This window comes from Paramormyrops kingsleyae, chromosome 1, assembly GCF_048594095.1.
Source record: "Paramormyrops kingsleyae isolate MSU_618 chromosome 1, PKINGS_0.4, whole genome shotgun sequence".
In the NCBI taxonomy this organism is placed as follows: Eukaryota; Metazoa; Chordata; class Actinopteri; order Osteoglossiformes; family Mormyridae; genus Paramormyrops; species Paramormyrops kingsleyae.
Window position 1 is genome coordinate 38153405 of NC_132797.1, and position 19995 is coordinate 38173399.

At 37.6% G+C, this 19995-nt stretch overlaps 2 protein-coding genes across 7 annotated transcripts; one reads left to right on the forward strand and one right to left on the reverse strand.

Annotated features, from left to right (window-relative positions):
* The first annotated feature begins 852 nt into the window (after positions 1–852).
* LOC111860694 (fas apoptotic inhibitory molecule 1) lies at positions 853–6927 on the forward strand. 6 transcript variants are annotated; one of them, XM_023844622.2, is made up of 6 exons: positions 853–923; positions 1180–1238; positions 1912–2052; positions 4706–4934; positions 5251–5300; positions 5541–6927. In XM_023844622.2, exons 3-6 carry the CDS (start codon positions 1939–1941, stop codon positions 5688–5690), a joined length of 543 nt encoding a protein of 180 aa, XP_023700390.1. In that variant the 5' UTR covers positions 853–923; positions 1180–1238; positions 1912–1938; the 3' UTR covers positions 5691–6927. The 6 variants fall into 6 exon arrangements, with proteins under 6 accessions (XP_023700390.1, XP_023700389.1, XP_023700388.1 ...); XM_023844621.2 differs by having other exon boundaries at positions 870–953; XM_023844620.2 differs by having other exon boundaries at positions 874–1001.
* An 853-nt stretch (positions 6928–7780) lies between these two features.
* Positions 7781–17987, reverse strand: vps16 (VPS16 core subunit of CORVET and HOPS complexes). Its single transcript, XM_072715332.1, has 24 exons — positions 17818–17987; positions 17438–17526; positions 17092–17183; positions 16756–16884; positions 16461–16605; positions 16218–16333; positions 15956–16078; positions 15471–15526; positions 15298–15391; positions 15107–15197; positions 13628–13704; positions 13395–13526; positions 12787–12914; positions 11584–11619; positions 11356–11464; positions 11130–11264; positions 10943–11051; positions 10202–10299; positions 9893–9997; positions 9653–9730; positions 9147–9316; positions 8680–8776; positions 8490–8593; positions 7781–8411 (listed from the first exon to the last, which is right to left on the reverse strand). Exons 1-24 carry the CDS (start codon positions 17865–17867, stop codon positions 8267–8269), a joined length of 2508 nt encoding a protein of 835 aa, XP_072571433.1. The 5' UTR covers positions 17868–17987; the 3' UTR covers positions 7781–8266.
* Positions 17988–19995: the final 2008 nt, after the last annotated feature.

A 19995-nucleotide genomic window follows, 5' to 3' on the forward strand; every position in this document is an offset into this window, starting at 1 on the left:
TCATGCAAGACTATGTAATGAACTGTCCTCCCACCTTTTAGTTATATTACTATTTAATTTGCAATTAAAATGGTTACATTTCAATTATTGCAAATGTTCAATAACCATTATATTGCAATCCCAATCCTTCTGGTGGTCTTACATGTAATCCCCAGCATGTCTTGTTTCTGTCTCTGGATCTCTGTACAATATGGTACAAGTTTGGGACAGCTCTAAAGAAAGCCACAGATGCTGTATCCTGTCCAAACACATGACTTTCCATTAAGGAGACTCATTTTAGTAATCCTGTGGTGGAATTTCACCCAGAGTTGAGGACTGATATTACAGCAGGAGACTGAACAGTTATTTCCTTACCAATCCTGAGTACAGCAGAAAAGCACTCTTCATTAGTATTTGAAATAAACACATGTACCCTGTAAATATCTCAGAATTCATTATGAATATCTTTTTGACTTAGTGAAAATGAGTTTACTCAGATTATGGAATAGGACAAAAAGAAGGAGGGGCATACTGGAGTAATGGACAGAAATGTTTGCCTAGCACCTCCAGAATATACAGTATCATTTGCTTTTGCATTCATACATTATTTTTGTAACTTCTGTTATCATTATTGTTGTAAATCTTGTGCCCTGTATTAAGTTCTGCAAAACTGATATTTCGTAAGTCGTCATATGACATGCAGTTAAATATTTACTCGGTACAGACTTCGATCAAATACGTTACGCAATGTAGCATACGTATGCATCACAATGGCACACATTCGCCCTGCAAATTGGGTAAGGCCTGTGGATCGGGTTGCGACAGTACGCATGCGCGGCCCATACTGCTCAAGGACGGCATATCGTGTCACAGTGTACGCATGCGCGTGAGTGCTGCAAATCGGGCCAGAGCCAGACGCTGGGTACTGACGACAGTGACAAAAAGTACAAAAGCAAAGGCGAAACCCAAAATCTGTCTGTAGTTTTTATTCGGTATCTCGCGAGAAAATCTCTATTGCAAAAGTGTGTGATACATGAATGTAATAATTGTATGTTTTTAAGGATTGAATTGAAATACAAAACAGTAATCGAAACATGATGATATATTTTAGTTAACTGATACTGGAATATGTTAGTAGTGTCTTGGTAAATCGCTGGTGTCTTGCGGTTTCTATAGTGACAGTTTCCTTCCCTTATACAGACGCCAACATCAAGGACCAGTTATATCTATTTCGTGTTTGGACTGCGTGAATGCAATAAGTAAGACCTTTTAAGAAAATTATCGTTCTCCTCAGTATTTTATACTCGTCTTTTCACCTTGATTTTCGTAAAGCTAAAGAGACCTGCCAAAAGATGTTAGCATTACTGTTGTTTACCTGTAGCTACGACACACGCGAATGAATTCGCATCGGATGTCATTCTTTGAATTAATAATAAAGTGATAAAGTTATCCCTAATGATTCTATTATAAGGTCAATGGCAGTTTTCTTGTTAAGATCAACATCTCAGATTTGTTGTCACTGCACCTTTTTGTATATTAGTAGCTGTGATCGATGTACAGTAGATCTCGCATTTGAAAATCAGACATTCAGTATTTTGTATTGTAGATGTATCTTGTTTTTGTTAACTACTGTATGTTCTGTTCTATTACGAAGTACGTTTAAGACAAACTGCTGTGCAACTGATAAATTGTTTCTGACAGTTCGATGGAGTAAGCCTATTTACCTTATGCCTCCGCAAATTAGCTTTCTGTTACAAGGACAGAGCACCAGAAGTACTTGTGCTTGTGCAATGATGGATTGTACCCTCTATCAGAGTTTTTCAGAGGATGGCTCTGCCCATCAAGAAATATAATATGATTCTGGTTTTGGAGACAGTTTAACTGGAATAGAGTTACCCCACATAACCATTCAATAATTGTCTTATTTTCTAGTCTTTGCAGTGCTGTCACCAAAAGAGAATGTCTGGGGACCTGGTTGGTGTTTGGGAAGTAGCTCTGAGTGATGGGGTCCATAGAATCGAATTTGAGCATGGGACAACTACAGGCAAACGTGTCATTTGTATTGATGGAAAGGTAGGCAAGCAGCTGTTTCCTTAGATATAGTGTCATAAAAATGTTTAATTGCTTGAAGAAACTGATGGTTTAGGTAAACTTCTATTGACTGGTCACTTAATGTAGGTGGTTGAAATTCTAGTCAAAATATAATTATATAGGCCAACCAGTCAATAAGTGTACAAATATAGATAATTATGTTTTAGAAATAAATACTTGTTATAGCTAATAAAGCCAGTGATTTTCATATGACTTAATTCTTGAAAATTTAATGTGAATTTTACTTGTTTTTACTTAGTTTAAAATGTTGAATAATTAGTAAACTAAGTAAATTCAGGTATCAATTTTCAAAAAGCTGGCTATTGGAGCAGTTTGTTTCCTTTTGGTTAGAGGTTGCTTTATTAATTTCTATATCCATCCAGTTTGCATAATAACTTGCAATCACAGCAAATTTGGAATCTCTCCCAAGAAACAAGGCAAATAGGGGCACAGACACTAGGCAATTCCGCACTAGAGGCAATTCACTTTGCCACTGGTTCTTGGACTGTCATAGGACACTAGCTCATCTAATCTCATTGTTTTCGCTTGTCAAGGAAACCTATTAATACACAAATGTTGGAAATACTTAATATGCTGTACATGCTACCTGTCCGGGCAGAAATCAAACTCCTCAGTGTGCTTTCCTTTAAGCCACCTTGGCACCTGTCGCTTTCTTTTATAGAATTCATAGATATTCCTTTCAATTAAGGAATATAATAGGCCTTTTTTATATCAGATAGCTTTTTTGTGCAATTAATTTTTTCAGGTTTTAATGGTCATATTTTGTGAGTCAGTGACTAATTAAGCTGTAATTTCACAGACATATAATAGCATATGTTAGCACTCATATTTTGTATACTTTTTAAAAGTTATCTTGGGTGCTGTACCTGCGTACTCTCTGTGAGTCATTCTATTTTAATTCACCAAATTTCCAAAAACATTTTTGCATCACATTTTTGATTTTGATTAAATTTGGCATTTGAATTTCACGTACTTGCAGAGCTCAGAATTGAGTTTTTCTTTTTAAAAAGTCACTTTGAGATATAGTGCCTTTTCTATACCCTTTATAGCAGTAAAGCAATAAAAGTTTAAGCCATCAGTTTCTTTAAAGTGTTTTCTTATGAGCTATAACTTTCTTTTTTTACTGTTATAGCTACATGACTCAGCCATAGCTTGGTGGCAAGTTTAGAAAGAGTATTTTTCGTGGTATGATGAAATTTAACTTGTGCATATGTTAACAGAGTATTTGTATAACTTTTCCAGTTTACAATAAATGGGTGTGATTTGACCTGCAAACTTCACCAGTGGTATGCCTGGACATCTTATAAGACAAATTATAAATTCTCTGAAAAGCCCCCCAAATTTTTTTTTTTAATTAAATAGGCGGATTAAAAGAGAGTGAGGTTACTAAGATGTTTCAGTGATTTTTTTTGTTGTTGTTAGCTCCGAGCATCATAGTTCCTACATCCCTTAGAATAGCAACACATTTTTTCATTTGAAAACAGGTAAACAGTACTTTCTTCCCAATTAAGTGAAAATATTTTACCCATTCCTCCATGTTCTTTATTTGAGGCTCAAATAGAGCATAAAAAAATGAGTGCTTTTATGTAACAGGTCAATGTTTTCTTCACAGTTTAATAACCAAATATAATTTTAAAAATGCAGTTTATGAAATGAACTTTGACCTTGAAAAAAGAAACTTAGACTTAATGCAAAAGTTAAATGAAAATTTTAAAATGTCCTCTCTTTTCCAGAGAGATATAGGTGAGTCATTTAACAAAAGGAAATTGGTCTTGTTTACTTCCCAAGGTATAGAGTATAAATGCATTATATCTCAAAGGGAAATTTTAAAAAGTCAAAAAAATATGTGTAATTCAAATGCCATATTTCATAAAAATCAAAAATTGTCATACAAAGGCCATTTGTTGAATTAAAATGGGATGAACACTGTTAACACTCTTCATTGTATTTATTCACTACAATATATGTAAATTGTGTGCGCACGAAAGTAACATAATTTTGATTGCACGGGTCCCTTCAGGGACTCCGTACCACAGAAATATTGCTAGTCTGTGCTAAATTGTTCCTGTTTGTTCCATTTGGTTTATATGTGGATTTTAAAGGAGCATGAATGGTTTGTAATTATATAGTTTATCTTTCAGTTTTCATAATAAAACATTTGATAAACATGTGTTGATACTGAAAGCTTGTTTCAATAGTTATATCTATAGGAGCAGACCCAGAAGACAGTTGATATTTACCTTGCGTAGCAGCAATCTGCTTCAAGGCAGGACAAAGACACGAGAAGGGGCTTTGTTATAAAAAATGGAACTAGAAAACAGGAACAGTACTTCTATATGAAGAGAAATCCAACATACTGGAAACTAAAACCTGAAAATATGCAATATTTGAGGGATCTTCGTCAGACATCCTCAGGTGTCTTTCAAAAGACATACCCACCATCCCATGCAGCTATAAAATCCTCTTTTCACCTGCAGGCACGGAGCACATGATCGAAAAGATCAGCTGAACCTGTCCTCATGTAATTATTGGGTGTATTTGAGTTAATTGAATGAGTGAGCATTTTTGTTTTGTTTTTTGTTGATTGTATTCAACTTGCTTATTTTTCAAACAGGAAGTTGTGAGAAGGGATTGGATGTTCAAACTTGTTGGAAAAGAGACATTCAATGTGGGTGGGACAGACACAAAAGCCACAATAAATATTGATGCTATCAGTGGTTTTGCTTATGAATATACTTTGGAGATCAATGGGAGGAGTCTCAAGTCATACATGGAGAATAGATCGAAGATCACCAACACATGGCTGCTAAATCTTGATGGAGCTGACTGCAGAATAGTCTTAGGTAAGATGTAATACATTTTCAGGAATTTATATTTCTGTTAAACAGTAATCTGTATTTTCACAAATTGTAACATAAAGACCAAATAGGACCAAATTAGATTTGTTGATTTATTAAAAATACTGCAAGAATTCATGTTCAGCAGTCTTTTGAATGCAACAAGCATGCTAGATTGTCTTCTCTAGTTCCATTTGTTGTTTACATTTTTTATATATTAATTTTATAGTAAACCCATATTGTAGTATGGAAAAATGATTAACCTGAAACTTTTAATGTATTGATACTTCTCAATGAATTTGTTGTGGACATTTTCTGATAGAGAAAGACACGATGGACATATGGTGCAATGGCCAGAAGATGGAGACTGCAGTAAGTATTTGCTAATCATTAATGATTCTGAAAAGAAACTGCTTGTCATTTAAAATAACTGGTGGTTAGTAGTTCTGACATAATATTTAAAAGTTTCAATAGTCAATATGTTTTTTTTATTTATAGACAGGGATTTCAAATTGTTTTCAATTTGCAGTATATGGCTCTAATCTAATTGTATTTCCTTGCACATAGACTACTGAATATCTTTTCATGTTCCAATACTCCTTTGTTGTTTAGGGAGAGTTTGTAGATGATGGCACTGAGACACACTTCATGATCGGTGACCATGATTGCTGCATCAAGGCTGTGAGCAGTGGCAGGAGAAGGGAGGGCATCATCCATTCTCTACTGGTGGATGGTACTGAAATTTCATCATCCCCCGAATAATAAAAACCAGTTCAGAAGTGAACGTTGAACTTAAAGTATGTACCTGAAGGACAGAATTTTCACAAGTTTTCAAGTTATTGCTACACTGACAGTAGAATGGACTAGAGATGGCAAAAGTAAGTGGCAGAAGTGTTTAATTGGTATTTCACTAAGGAATGTAAATTATAAAATTACATCGTTAACTGATGCTGTTCGGTTAGCATGTGAACAAATGTTTAGCTCGTTTCAGGGTAATCTATACACTAGCTATATTTATAATATTAAACTAATGTATTTTTGTCACACTTGTGTGCACACAAAATCATTCCATTCAATCAAAGATCTCTGTTGTTATACACATTTGTGTACGTAATTTATATTTTTCCAGGAGTATTTTTTAACAAATATTTTGCAGAACTTTATAAGTAAGGATAAACCTGATTAGACATGCATTAAAATGTTCAAAATGAAAGTGCAAAGTAAAGTAAATGTAAGAGTTTGTAGTGTTTATTGACATTTTGCTGATCTTGGACATGGAGTTCTGTAACAGCGCAGCACAGGAATGTGCAAAACATATACTTTGTTCAAAATAACACTGCAGAATCAAGCTATTTAATACAAATTTGATTGTATAATGTTTTGCATATATCATACATGTTATTGTAGGGGTGAACAAAGAGCTATTTACCACTGTGAAATTCATAGAAATTTTAAGCATTTGAGTACTTGGGATGTGGGGAACTTTATTTTTTCACTGCATTAACACCGTTTATCAAGACTGTGGGCTTTGCAGCTCACATTCCATTCATGTTCAGGGCACTGACAGGTATGGAGAAGAGAAACTGAATACTAATAAGGGACATTAATGAAGACATACAGCAGCATCTGTAGTAGTATTTAATTGAGCTCATTAAATTAATTAAAAGTTAGACCAAGATAGGCTGGTATAAACTAAAATAGTAGGTCTTCGGTCTGGATTTATTTACTGAGACCACATGCTAAGTAAAATGTAATACATGTGCCAGAATTCATCTTTTGTGTGATCTGCGAGTGTAATGTCTGTTCGATGTGACACTTTCATTTTTAGCCATTTTATCCAGGGCCTGTGTCTATTGCATTATCAATATTGGCAATAAACTACACTTAGATGTACTGCTCTAAAGTTTGTAACAACTTGTGGTATCTCGTAATAACCGTCTCTTGGACAATTGTTACAGTAAGCCATAGATAGAAGGCAATTAAAATGATCCAAAAATGACCTGTTTTTTTCGGTGTTATTTTAGGGTTACAATTATGCAGAAGTATTGAAGAGGTCACTCTAGCATAAGCCTAAAGAAGCAATGAGGTGTATGGAATTTTTACCAAGCATGTGTGTTTCAGCTTATGTTTAAAATGATATAGTAATACATCTTTGTCTATGGTAGCCCCCAAGTTTAAAAAAAATAAATAAATGATGAATATGGCCTTGGTTGTTAACAAATACTAATCAATTAATACCTTAGTAAATTTATATACATCGCTAATGTATCTTCTTAGTACAGAAATTTTATTCTCCTGTTTCTGTCACTTAAGTTTTCTGTGAAGATGGTGAACACTGTATGTTGGGAAGATTCACAAAGCCGATGCATGCTTCTGGCTTGTAACAGTGTTTCTCAACCCAGTCACTGGGGACCCCCAGACACTACACAATTTTTCCTCCCATTCAGCTACCAGCACACTTGAACCAAAGTTAAGCAATCAAGAATACCAAATACCTGGTACAGGTGTGTTGAGTGCTGGGAGCAAACAGTGTGGACTGCGTGGAGGTCTCCAAGGTCTGGGTTGAAAAACACTTGCTTAGAACTTACATGTGCCAACAGCTGATGGTTGGCAGTATGCCTAGTATTCAATTGATCAGTTTATCCGATTTAAAATCGAGCTTGGCAAGAATTGAAACAGTGACTTAGTCACACATAATACAAATGTCACCCTACGTTATTGAAGTGTGCAATGTAAATTAGACCAGATTCACAGCTATGAGAAGTTGAACAAAAGACAAAGACCTGTGTATATTATGCCACTGTGATAAATAAAGGCTACGGATGTGTCAAGAAAAAGAACAAACAAGCATATTTTCACTGAAATCTGGGAGATTTATGGAATTCTGATTAACCTGGCAGTTTAATGAAGATGACATTTCATTTGTTAAATTTACAGAGGTCCAAGCCAAAAAGAAACAGGTGACATCTATTTACATGTACATGCACAATCATTATTAGTAATTAGTAAGTACAGCATGGAGATGCAAACATACTCCGTCCATTTATAAGTTTACCATTAACTTTTTTTTATTGCAGGACAGCAAAAAAAAGCAAATGTGTAATTTCTGTCAGAACAGAAATAGTCTTTGCATCCTTTTATATTCACTGTGGATCTTTTGCACACTATGACCCATCAGTTTAAAACTGCTCAATCAATATGTATTTTAACAACACAGATAGCGTTTTCAAAATTAAATGGGAATGTTCTTCACATCTCTTCATTATACACTTCTTTATCCCTCACTGAACATAACTTCACATGAAGGGGCAGAGAATAAATTTGCCTGTTGTACATGGTTACTTCTTGCCAGCAGTAGCCCGTGTTCGGTTTAGACGGTCAACAATGGTTCTGTCAGTAGTAGCGGTGCAATGGGAGAGAACAAGGCTGATCTCCCCTTCATTGCGCCTTTCAATGGCAACCTCTGCAGCACCCTCCAGATCCCTGGGCAGAACAAAGGTGAACAAAGTGTCAATCTATTGCAGCTGCAAGGAAATGTTGAGTGGACAGGCTAGCACTTACCCTACTGCTATGTGTGCCTTCACCTTCTGTTCTGGTGTGACCTTTGACACGTACTTCCTGGCCTCATATTTATTGTGGTGCTTTATGCAGACATCCACAAAAGGCTTAAAAAAAGGAGAGAAGATGGGTCAATTCAATGGTACTCTCATTGTTTCAGAAGCATTTTCAACAAGGAATTGATAATGTGTACCAGGTATCCAATAGGTGATTTCTTGGTCTTTGAGAATTTCTCCATTTCTTCCCAGTCCTCTTTCTCTGCTAAAGCATTGAGTTTAAGCCACCAGTACCTGTTTAAATAAAATTTAAATCAAACCTTAATGTCAGGCATATGCAGGATGGGGGTAATAGGTGGTGTTTTGGCTTTGTATGTACTGTTTAAAAAGTTTAATCATAGTTGCTTGCAAAATGAAAAGAATAAAGCATAAACTACTATTAACCCCCCTGTGCAAACTATAGAACAGGGGTAGGCAACCCAGATCCTGGAGTGACAGTATCCAGCAAGTTCTCTATTCCACCTAATGAATTACCATCTGCCTGAGATCAGGTGTGGTTCATCAAAGACCAGGTAGGATAGAAAACCTGCTGGATACCGGCACTCCAGGACCAAGGTTGCCTACCACTACTCTAGAATTTGCTCAATTTTCTTGTCTCCCTCACCTTTTGTCAGGAACACGAAAGTCTTTATACAGCTGCTCAGCCTGCTTGTGCAATCCTACAATCAGCAGGCAGTGCAGGGTGTCCTGTAAGGAACAGCCCACCATTCTCTCCCCCTTCTCCTCCTCCAGGCGTCGCTGAAACCGCAACAGACGCATCTCCTCCTCTGTGGCCTAGAGGGCAGAATTGGACAATGTATCAGAGCTACTATGAACTTTACAATGCAATTTATCAGCCCACACTGACATCAGGCGGGGCAGTTCTATAAAACCCCGTTACTGATTTTAAGACCCAGGACTCCAGACACTGTAATTTCATGTATTTGCAATTAAGTTTCAGGCAAATGTGAGGCAGAATTCAGTATTTTCAGGATTGGGGTTGAGATGTATCCCATCACTATTTGCTCCAAAACCTATTCTATGCCACCACCTCCATAAATTTATTTCAATTTAAGCACTTCATGTAAACTTCACTTAATCATTCTGTTTGATAATTAAAATGTGTCTTACTTTAGCATTAAACTCATTTTTGGCCTTGTTGTACTCATCCATTGCATTCTGCAGGCATGACATGCGTGTATCCAGCCTCTGCAAAACAATTCAGGCCAATAACAATTAGCAATAAATTTCAGCTTCACTGACAGTAACACATTTACTTGCTTAAACCTGCCAAAATCTATGCTTTCGTGTTTTTAAATAGTTTTAAATTGTGCTAAAGCAAGACTAGGTACAGGCAGTTACTTCACTCACCCCTTCTTGGTAACTAGCTCTCACATAGAAGTTGCCCAGTTCCTGGTGGTCATCATCTTGATTGTAGAGGTCTTTAAGGGTGTCCTGCTCTTGATGCTTACAAAACTGACATATACATGTATTCTATTTAGTTATAACAAGTTTTTCTGTTCAATGTGACATACATGTAGTTTCACATCTGCTGATATGGACTTAAGCAACTGTTCCACCACTTTATGCAATTAAACATGAAAAGATAAAGCTGTGAACAGGAAATCCTCAATGGACAGCGTAGTCTAAAACCTATATGACAAACCTTTTTATTCTCACCTGTCTGTAAAGACTCAGAGCTATTGGCTGGTTCCTTAAGGTCATGAAGAAATCACCTCTGTTCATCTCATTCTTCAAGTATGTGACCACTGTGTAAACTGATTACGCAGGGGAACAGCATCAGTTTCATACACCCAAGCAGGCATGAATGGATGTTTCTCAATATGCATACTTGACCATACTTGTGTTCTCACATACACATTCCAGGTCATCTTCTATTGCCGAAGACCAGTTTCAAAATTAAGAACAGAAGTACAGAGGACGGTAAAAATTCCCTGGATATTGATCTTGCCCCACCCAAAATATCAAGAATGCATTGGTTGCATCCTTGCCAAATGAGAACAATCCCATGATTCATTGTGTTCCCGCTTCGTTCTTGGGAGGTAGGTTAGCAAGACGACTCCTGCCAAGACCACAAGTACAATCTTTATGTTCTTGGTATTGAGAAACACCCAATATTTATGTATGTTTTGTAATCAGCTTTGATGGTCTCTACATATGGTGAAGCAAATTGTTATAGCACAATGTTAGAGGACTAGCTAACATTAATGTGTCAGCCTCGTAAACGGTTTACTGTGATCATCAATATGATAAAAGCAAGTGTTTCTTAAATCAGTCCTTGGGGACCCCACAGATGGTCCACATTTTTTTTGGGAGAGAGACCCCCCCATCTGGGGGTCCCTGACGACTGTTTTGAGAAGTAATGATATAAGCATCTGTGCGTGTGGTACTGCATTGTACCCAGGTCAGTGTCTCCACTCTCAATGGCTTTACTGAGGGCCAACTGACTCCTTTTCATCTTCAAGAGTAATGGCACCTGTTCGCCAGAGCGAGGCTCAAACTCCAGGAGCTACGAGAGAAGGAGAGTGACTTCACTGTGCTTGTTATCCTGTGGCATATTTTAGCAAAGTGAAAGAGATGGTTGTACCTTGATGGCTAATTCTGTCCTGCCACACTCATATGCCCTGGCTGCAATATCAGAGTAGGAGATACCAGCAGTCTCCCCTAGCTTCAGACTGACCATTCGAGCAATGACCTCATCAGCCTCTTCTTTTTGCTGCACCTGAGCAAAAGATGTTGGGAGCATTGATAAATAAACACATAACTGAAAGTGCTTTGTTTTGAGTATCAGACATTTTGTGATGGGCACCCACCTTACAGCAGGCCCAGTGCTTCAGCACTCTACTGACTCCTTGGTACTCGGGAATCTTCAGATAGCGGCAAATCTCAATGGCGAGAGGGTACAGTTTGCGGTACACCAGCCTGAGTGGGGACACACAATCCTTTGTCCCACTTTTCCCAGTTACCTTGACCTAGCTTTCATTCAAGCAATGACCAACACACAAATACTGGTAAGCCTGCTAGAAGAGATGTCACCTTACCTGTCAATGAGTACCTGCACCGTCATCTGCTTATACCTGAAAGTAGACTTAAGGATTCTATCTTGTCAGTGTTTTCATATTGTTTAGCTAAGAATATACAGTTTTCTTATCAAGCTTTCTTTCTGCAACATCTGGAAGCTGAGCGCTCATGACTGTACTGTACACTAGGGCTAGGTGATAAAAAATAAACATGTCCAGTAAGTGTGCTTTAAGCAGTAGACTATGGGGTATAATGCATACCATTTAACTTTCAGACTATGTATTTTTATATGTACTTATTGTAATTATACTTAGTGGTATAATTGTAATAACACATATTTACCACAAGTGACTATACGCAAATCACAGCTATTGAGGTGCACAAGCAAACATTCAAACATTAATTAAAATTTGACCATAAAGCAATCTGGACAACTGACAGATACAGTATTGCTTACTTTTGTTGAAAGATATTAAAGGTGAAAAACTGAATTTCAAATATAAGGCTAACTTTACCGTGGTGTCGGAGATGGAGTTTAAACCTGAACCCTCTTTCTAGAATACCTAACTGGTATTCACTCTTGAAGAATATACAGATGCTCCTCTACTTACGAATGAGTTACGTTCCAAACGGCAGTTCGTAACTTGAAATGTTCGTAAGTCGTTATTCAACATCTTTTTAAGGGTATACCAAGTACAAAGAACTAGAATGCTGGGAGCGTCTGTATGTATTAAGGATGTGAAGATCAATACTGAAATATCGACTCTTTCAATATGAATGTTATTTTGAGAATCAATTGTAATTCTGTTAAAATATCGATTTTTTAGCTGGTAATTTAAATGTTTATATTATTTTAGTGAAATATTATGTACTACTACACAGGGATGGGGCCTTTGTATTTTGAATATATAAAGTGCAATTATTAATAAATACATATAAAGATACTTAATCTGAAAATTAAATAGTATGTATTCATTTCATTCATTCATGAGAAATTAATATTCATGTTTTACATGCCTGCAAATTTCCACATGCATTTCCAGTTTAGTCTGGCGTTATATTTATACCAATAAAAAAAAAATCACAGAATTCACCTTATTATATTCAAACGTATACAGACTATGAGGAAATGGAAATTCAACTCAATTGAGACCTAGGGCAAGAAAGTGAAAATTAATGTCTGCATGCATGAAGACGCATCTTCCTAGAAACTGAAAGGATACTGTTGCAGTGTGAGAGGGATCCCCACAGTGTAATCTCGAACAGCATTGAGGACACGCAGATCTCTGCACGTGCTGACAAATTGCTCTGGACGGAAATTACTGAGGAAGCACTTCCCAAAGGAGGCTGCCTAGTGTCGCAGAAGGGCAGGAAAAAGTAAATATCATGTTATTCCATCTCTGACATACTTTTCCTTTAATCATAAAGCTGCATCCTATCTTCATCTCAAACCTCATTCTAAAGGCTGTTTCTGGACCATTGTTTTGCAATTGCTGAAATGGAGATCGTAGGCTATATGTCAGTCCACTGCCTACTCAGCAAATTATCGGTGACTGGTTCTGGAAGGTCACAGGTTCAAACCTCTGGGGCTGGCAGAGTGATCATGTGACCTGACCACTAGGCCCTCGTGCAAGGCCCCTAACCCTAATTGCTTCAGGGATCCTGGATGACCCCACTCACTGACCCCAAAAACATTCCCCATTTTCAAGTCACACTGGACAAAAGCATCTGTTAATTTAAATGCATATATGTAATTTTTTAATTTCATGACCTAGCATAAACCAATATTTCGAAGATCAAACTGTCCATTAGCCCAATCCCAGGGTCTCACCCTGAGCAGCATCTTCTGTGTCTCTGGCTCATGTTCATATCCAGCAGCTTCCACACACTGTTTCACTGCCTCACCCAGCCCGTCCTGCTCTTTGATCTCCCGCAGATATTCATCTGCTTTCTGGCTTTCTTTCTGCATTCACCAAGAAATATATATTTCAAGAAAAAAATAAGTTCTCATTCTCAGGCAAACAGCAAAACACCAAAAGGCAAACCCACAAAATGTCACAGTACCTCATACTCCTTGTGTGCTTCAAGAAGCAGAGCTCCGGGAGCCATAGAGGCGATCTTAAATATCTCCTCACTTACCACTGAAAAGTGCACAAAAAAAGCCAGGATGATGACAAGAAGAAAGCATTACCATATGTGTTGTGATTGCATATGATGATCTATTCCAGGGGTTTTCAACAAGGGCTCCATGACCCCCTGGGGGGCCCATAGAGTAACTGCAGGGGGTCCACAGAAGCATATAGTAAATTAATTACTTTTGTGGTCATACATTCCTGGTGGGGAGTCTCTTAGTCAGGTCTGTTTTCATCTTGTAGTCACCTAATAAGGTTGAAAACCCCTGAACTATTTACTCATTAGTAAAATTCTAATTAGTGGTAGGCAATATGATGACGATTTATCGTGACCAGTCGCAATTGTATTCATGATAGCATATCAGTGATGGAAAGAATCACAATCCAGCACTACATTTATTATGTAGCAGACACTTTAGTCCAAAGCAAAGTAAAGCAAGGCAAACTGCACATTACAAACATACGTGCTGTCGAGGAGTCAACTTGGCATAACAGCAGCTAGACTGGGCTTCTAGTAAATGCCCAGTTACAAGTACACTACTTAATATTATCATTATACGGACAGAATGAACTATAAGTGCAGTACTACAACAAAAACAAATTGATGTGTGACAAAGCAATTTTGGCCTGCAAAACATCTCAGCGCTGTTTGTATATCTCACTTCTTTGTCAATTGTCTGTCCCAGTGGATCTGAACTTGGTGATGAAAACAAACAAGCAAGCAAATACCTTTACATGCCACTGAACCACAAAAAAAACAGCACTCGTGTCATGCTGTAAACAACACATGATCCTTAGAAGGGCTGACAGTGCTGTCAAATTAACGGAGCGTGTGGCATGGCAGCTTAAGAAGATTTAGTTCCAGAAAAAGTTCTACTTCAATTGTGAGGAAATGGACTGGATGCTGCGAAATCCAAATCTCCTGTGATTTGCAAACTTTGCAAAGATACTGTTCATATAACAGGTGGCAACACAATCAATTTGTATTTGTTGTAAACTGACTTTAGAACAGTACAGTTATTGACCAAAGTGATAAATCTTCATTTGCACTCAAAACGTTCTAAACTTTAGTATTAAAAACAAGCACTTTTGCTATAATTAATCAGTTTCTTTGTACGCACAATATTTTTCATACTTTAATAATTAAGTTTATTTTTATAATGCTACAAGCAGTGTAATAGAATAGAATTGCTGGTTAAGTGGTAAATGGTCAATTAACATTACTACATATATCCCAATTTGATTGGTTTGTAAACAAACTTTAAAAATTGTGATCTACATCATGGATCGTGATTCTAACCAAATAACTCCTCATATGACTTTTTGGCCATATCACCCACCACTAATTACAATTTCAAAAATATTACAGGAAAATACAAGTGATATACTGTAGATACCAGGACATACTGACCTGGAACCTCCTGAAGCAGCTCATGGTGGGTCCCACTAATGATTCTCACACTATCAAGCTCCGGAACCAGAACAGATTCATTATCCAGGTTATACCCAAACAAAAGGTTAAGGACAACAAGGGCCAAAAACTATTAATTCTGCAAATGCCTCACATCCACCATGGTTTCAGTGGAAAAAACGGGCTAAAGGATACTGAATTGTGTCTTTACATGGTCCAACTACCAGCAGGTACTTTTCCCACATGATCACAACTGATGGCTGCTGACTCTTAGGCCTCCAACACCTTAATAAAGGGCAACCACTGTATGATTTTTGGGAATTTTATAAACAGATACATTTTATCACAGAATCAAAAGGCTTACCAGGCCATCTGTGTCGGTGGGGTCCGCATCTTGGTGTCGACCTCACAGAGTTTTTCCTAACAAAGATACATTTCAGGTCAACTACCATCACCTTCCATTTTACCTTAATAAACCCCCTTAGTGTTATAACTAACATTATAGTATGATTAAATAGAAGGCAGTATTTGAGGTACTGATTAGTACCTAAGTACTGTATGTGTGTATTTACAGAACATGATTATCCACAAAACACATTTTCTACACACCTTAAAGTTCAGTGTTGTTTAATCCCGACATGCAACTGAAACAAAATCCATCCATCCATTTTTCTAAACTAACTTGCCATATGAAGGGTCCAGCACCTATCCCAGAAGCTATGGGCGGAAGGCAGGGAATAACCCAGGAAGGAGTTTGTCTTATATAAGCTCTATGACTATAAACTTCTATGAGGGTTAATGAAGCATATCCAGTGTTTACCCCAGAATAGGCCAGCCCATCTCACCCACCTTTAGGTTGGCAGAGCCCATCCAGACATGACCTGAATCTGTGAAGAGAGCCAGATACTTGTAGCTGAAGGAACCAGCAACCTGGATAATGTTGGTGGCTTGGGGGGAGAAACCTGAGGGGCTCTTAAACACATATGGCATCCACAGTTAAAAAGATATAAATTAGTTCACAGAGATACAATATGCCGGCATATATTTTCTGTCAGTATATGTTTCACAAAGGACAAAATATTCAGGATATAAAAGTGCCTTTGCCACTCACCACCGGTGTGCAGGCAGTGTTGTCCAAGATGTATAGATCTGCACCAGTGGCCAGCAACACCTTGGTTTGTCGGTCCTGTGAAAGCACAGTCCAGCAGGAGGGCACCCCCTGTAGACCTGGAAGAACATAAGGAGTCTAACTGTAACAGTCCATACACTATGAGTCCAACTAATGAAATAAAGTAAAACAAAGACTTAATGAAAGACAGCATGACTAAGACAAAGAACCTGGTGCTTTTGGTACCTGGGACTTCTGGTAAGCGACGAAGTTTGATATCTTCAATGTTTGTAGCAAGAATGAATCGGTAGGCCCCAGAAAGTACAGCAATCCCTGTACCATAGGGTGAGTGAAAAATCTTGGCTTCCAGCACATGACTCTGAACAAGCTCCTGTAAATTGACAAATGCACAGAATAGTCTGAATACCAGCACAAATGTATGCAACAGAATGTGCTGCACAATATATACAAGCAGTGAGGTTCTGAATATGTCATGAGACAGATGCTTATATGTGTGGTCAGCTGCTACTTTCTTCCTTACATTGCCCATACTGAAGTGTCTCTTGAAGGAACCAAACAAGTCATATACAAGTACAGTGCCATCCTCCTGCACACACAATAAGTCATCGCTGATTGTCCAGCCTAGCTGCTTCACCACTCCGCTCTTCCACTGTGGAATCATAAACCACAGGTCAGAAAACAGTATGTGAATATTCATTTTTAAAATCTACACTGAATTCAATCAGAGAAAGTTTTACAAAGACTGTATATGCCACTGAACAACCCACACACAACCCTCCTATCTTCACAGCAGCTCTTTCAGTCACAGAAAAAATGGCACCACTCAAACAGTGCATGACTATAAATATGGGCAAACCATAAAGCTAGCCATGGGAGATCCAGAAGAGGTATAGATCTCTAGTTGGGGCCGTGCACTAGGTGAAGATCGTTGGGGCTCCTTCAACAGAGCTAAAAGAAAAGTAAAAGCACAGTTTACCTAGATCCATTAAAGCTCAAATAATCATTTAAGAAACTGGACTTAACAAAAATATTGCTGGTGCTCATTCTTCATAGACCCTGGTACCGGTTTTTATTAAAGTGTAACTGCTAACAGTTGCAAGCTAAACTGTTTGATATCTACTTACCAATTAAATTGCAACAACGAAAAGCACTACTAACATGTTAGCAAATCTGAGTCCTATCACTAATTTGAAATATCTTACCAATCGGACCACCATAAGGGGCTGCTGCAATCTGACAATTTCTGAGTCCTTCCTTTAGGTTCCATCCCATTTCATAAAGCTCGATCTTTCTGTGAGAAAAAAAAACACACCCATCATGTGAGCGACTGTCAGGGCCGAGTTCGCTAAGCATTGCTACGGGTCGAAGGTAATAATGATAATAACTTGCATAGGACCGACATGACATGACTTTCCCTTTGTAAAATTGGAATTGTACAGTTTGCTGAGGAAACACTGTGCCTTATGTCGCACTATACACTTTTTACTTTTAAATTGTCCCGAAATACCAGTGGCTATCATCGCGTGTAGGTAGTTCCGTAATTTACAAATCGGCCTTAAAAAACCATCCGAAAAGTAATAACCTGTAAAACGCTTCCCCTAGTGGGTTCCAACTTGCAGTAACAAACGCCATGTTAATCCAATAATGTTTTCATTCGGAAATCCCTGGTCAGCAAGCCTTCGATTTCAATTGTTTACAGCCTGCACATTCAAATCTGTCAGAGAAAGCAGCCGAAAACAATGTTCTTTCGGTATTCTCTGGCGCCCTCTACAGCTTAGGAGGATGTGTCAAATCTGTATCCACAATAATTTGTTTCCTATTGTCAATTGAGTTTGTATTTATTATTCGCTATTCTTTAATCATCTCAACAGGATAATATAAACGGAGCATCGAATGCTGCCCAAATGTATCTTGACAGATAACCTTATTTGTCACAATTTTTAACAGATAAATTAAATCCTGATAGTACAATACTGCTTAACTAACATGTTATATGTGGGTTATCCTTCTATCCATTCTCTTTAAATGTGAATTCCACAAACACGAGCGTTACATGCATTCAGTTTCAGTGTGTCAATATTTTACAGGTCAAGTCTCAAATCTCAAGTCTCGTTTATTTATATAGCCCTTTCAACTACAACGGAGACCAAAGGACTGTACATCCGAAAAAAAATGAAGATAGAAGGCTTAAAAGCAAACAGACACATAACATAGAATAACAAATTCAAGAATTAAAAGCCACAGAATACAAATATGTTTTCACACGAACTTTAAAAACATCGACTGATGGAGCAGATCTAATATCAGGGGGAAGTGCATTCCACAGTCTAGGGCCAACTACTGAGAAAACTTGATCCCCTTTAGTTTTAAGACGTGTTCTTGGAACAAAGAGCAGTAAACAATTAGAAGACCTTTGTGATCTACCAGAGTTCATAAGCACCTAGTCCTTGATATATTCCGGGGCCAAGCCATGAACAGCTTTATAAACATACAACAACATCTTATACTGTATTCGAAATTGTAACGGCAGCCAGTGAAGACAGGTGTGCTAATACTGTATAGCTGATCTTATCTGATGATATTTGTTCCTGGGCTCACACTCCATGACAGAGTGTGGGTATTATTCTGTATAATATATTAATTAAATCTTGTATTACTACTGATTTTAGTGTAACTGTAATATTTTATTGTATTTTTATTTAGTATTATAATAATTTTAAATTATATATTTAATATTGTGATTGTTCATTATTGGGAGTGTCTTGAAAGTCACCTATAAATTAAATGTATTATTATTATTACTTACCATATTTAGCCATAATGGTTGGTTTTACTTTGATTATAATTGGGTGAACCCTGTTCTGCATACCTAAGCCAGCTTGTCTCTTTGAATTAAAAATCTTTCCCATTAAAAAAGTATTTAATACTAAACCCAGGAAACATGATGAGTTTCACATTCAACAATATTTTCGTGTATACAGTAGATTAGTATTTTTAGGTAGTTCCAATCCAAGCTCCTTGTCCAATCCAATCGAAATTCCAGATGACTTCTGGCACAGATAACGGTTCAAGTTCCAGCTCCCTTTAAGGTAAGAAGAGTGATATGGTGAACTTCAATTGTTTTCTATTTTCCATGTGACCAGGAATGACCTTTCCCACTTGGCTAGCAATGTAGATTTGGGCAATTTAGATGGTGACTAATAGTATGTGCAATCTGGCTCCTTTACTGGATTTGTTAACTCTTCTGGACCTAAAGCAAATACACCTTGCTTGTAAATAGTCTGGAAACATTCACCTAGCATTCCTTAGGGCGCATAAGAATTTAAATGGGAAAATCCCTGTTGATGGATTTCCATCCATTTTCTGAAACCGATTAATCCCAACTGGGGTTGCAGGGGGGGCCAGAGCCTATTCCAGGAACAATAGGCACAGGCAGGAACCAACACACCCTCACAGGGCCAATTTAGACTCAACAATCAAACTATCCTGCACACTATTGGACTGTGGGAGGAAATAAGAGCCTCCGGCAAAAACCCACACAAACACGGGGAGGGCATGCAAACTCCACACGGAAAGGACCCAGGACCTTTTTGCTGTGAGGCAGCAGCACTAACCACTGTGCCACTGTGCCACCATGCCGTCCTTGATGGATTTCAATTTATTTTATTGTATTGGAGGTTTCAACTAGGCCATCTGTTTTTGAGTGTAAGATGCAAGTTTTACTTGCATCTTACAGAAACAAGGAGTTTCCTTGATAGTT

Excerpts from the sequence above, each read along its gene's own strand:
- vps16 (XM_072715332.1), bottom strand. The coding sequence starts at position 17,867 with ATGGCGTTTGTTACTGCAAGTTGGAACCCACTAGGGGAAGCGTTTTAC. Across the intron at positions 15,198-15,297 it reads GTAAAGACACAATTCAGTAT|AACCTGGATAATGAATCTGT; the intron begins CCTTTAGCCCGT and ends TTGTTTGGGTAT. Across the intron at positions 10,300-10,942 it reads GAGTGGAGACACTGACCTGG|TTTACACAGTGGTCACATAC; the intron begins GTACAATGCAGT and ends CTGCGTAATCAG.
- LOC111860694 (XM_023844622.2), top strand. The coding sequence starts at position 1,939 with ATGTCTGGGGACCTGGTTGGTGTTTGGGAAGTAGCTCTGAGTGATGGG. Across the intron at positions 2,053-4,705 it reads TCATTTGTATTGATGGAAAG|GAAGTTGTGAGAAGGGATTG; the intron begins GTAGGCAAGCAG and ends TTTTTCAAACAG. Across the intron at positions 5,301-5,540 it reads GCCAGAAGATGGAGACTGCA|GGAGAGTTTGTAGATGATGG; the intron begins GTAAGTATTTGC and ends TTTGTTGTTTAG.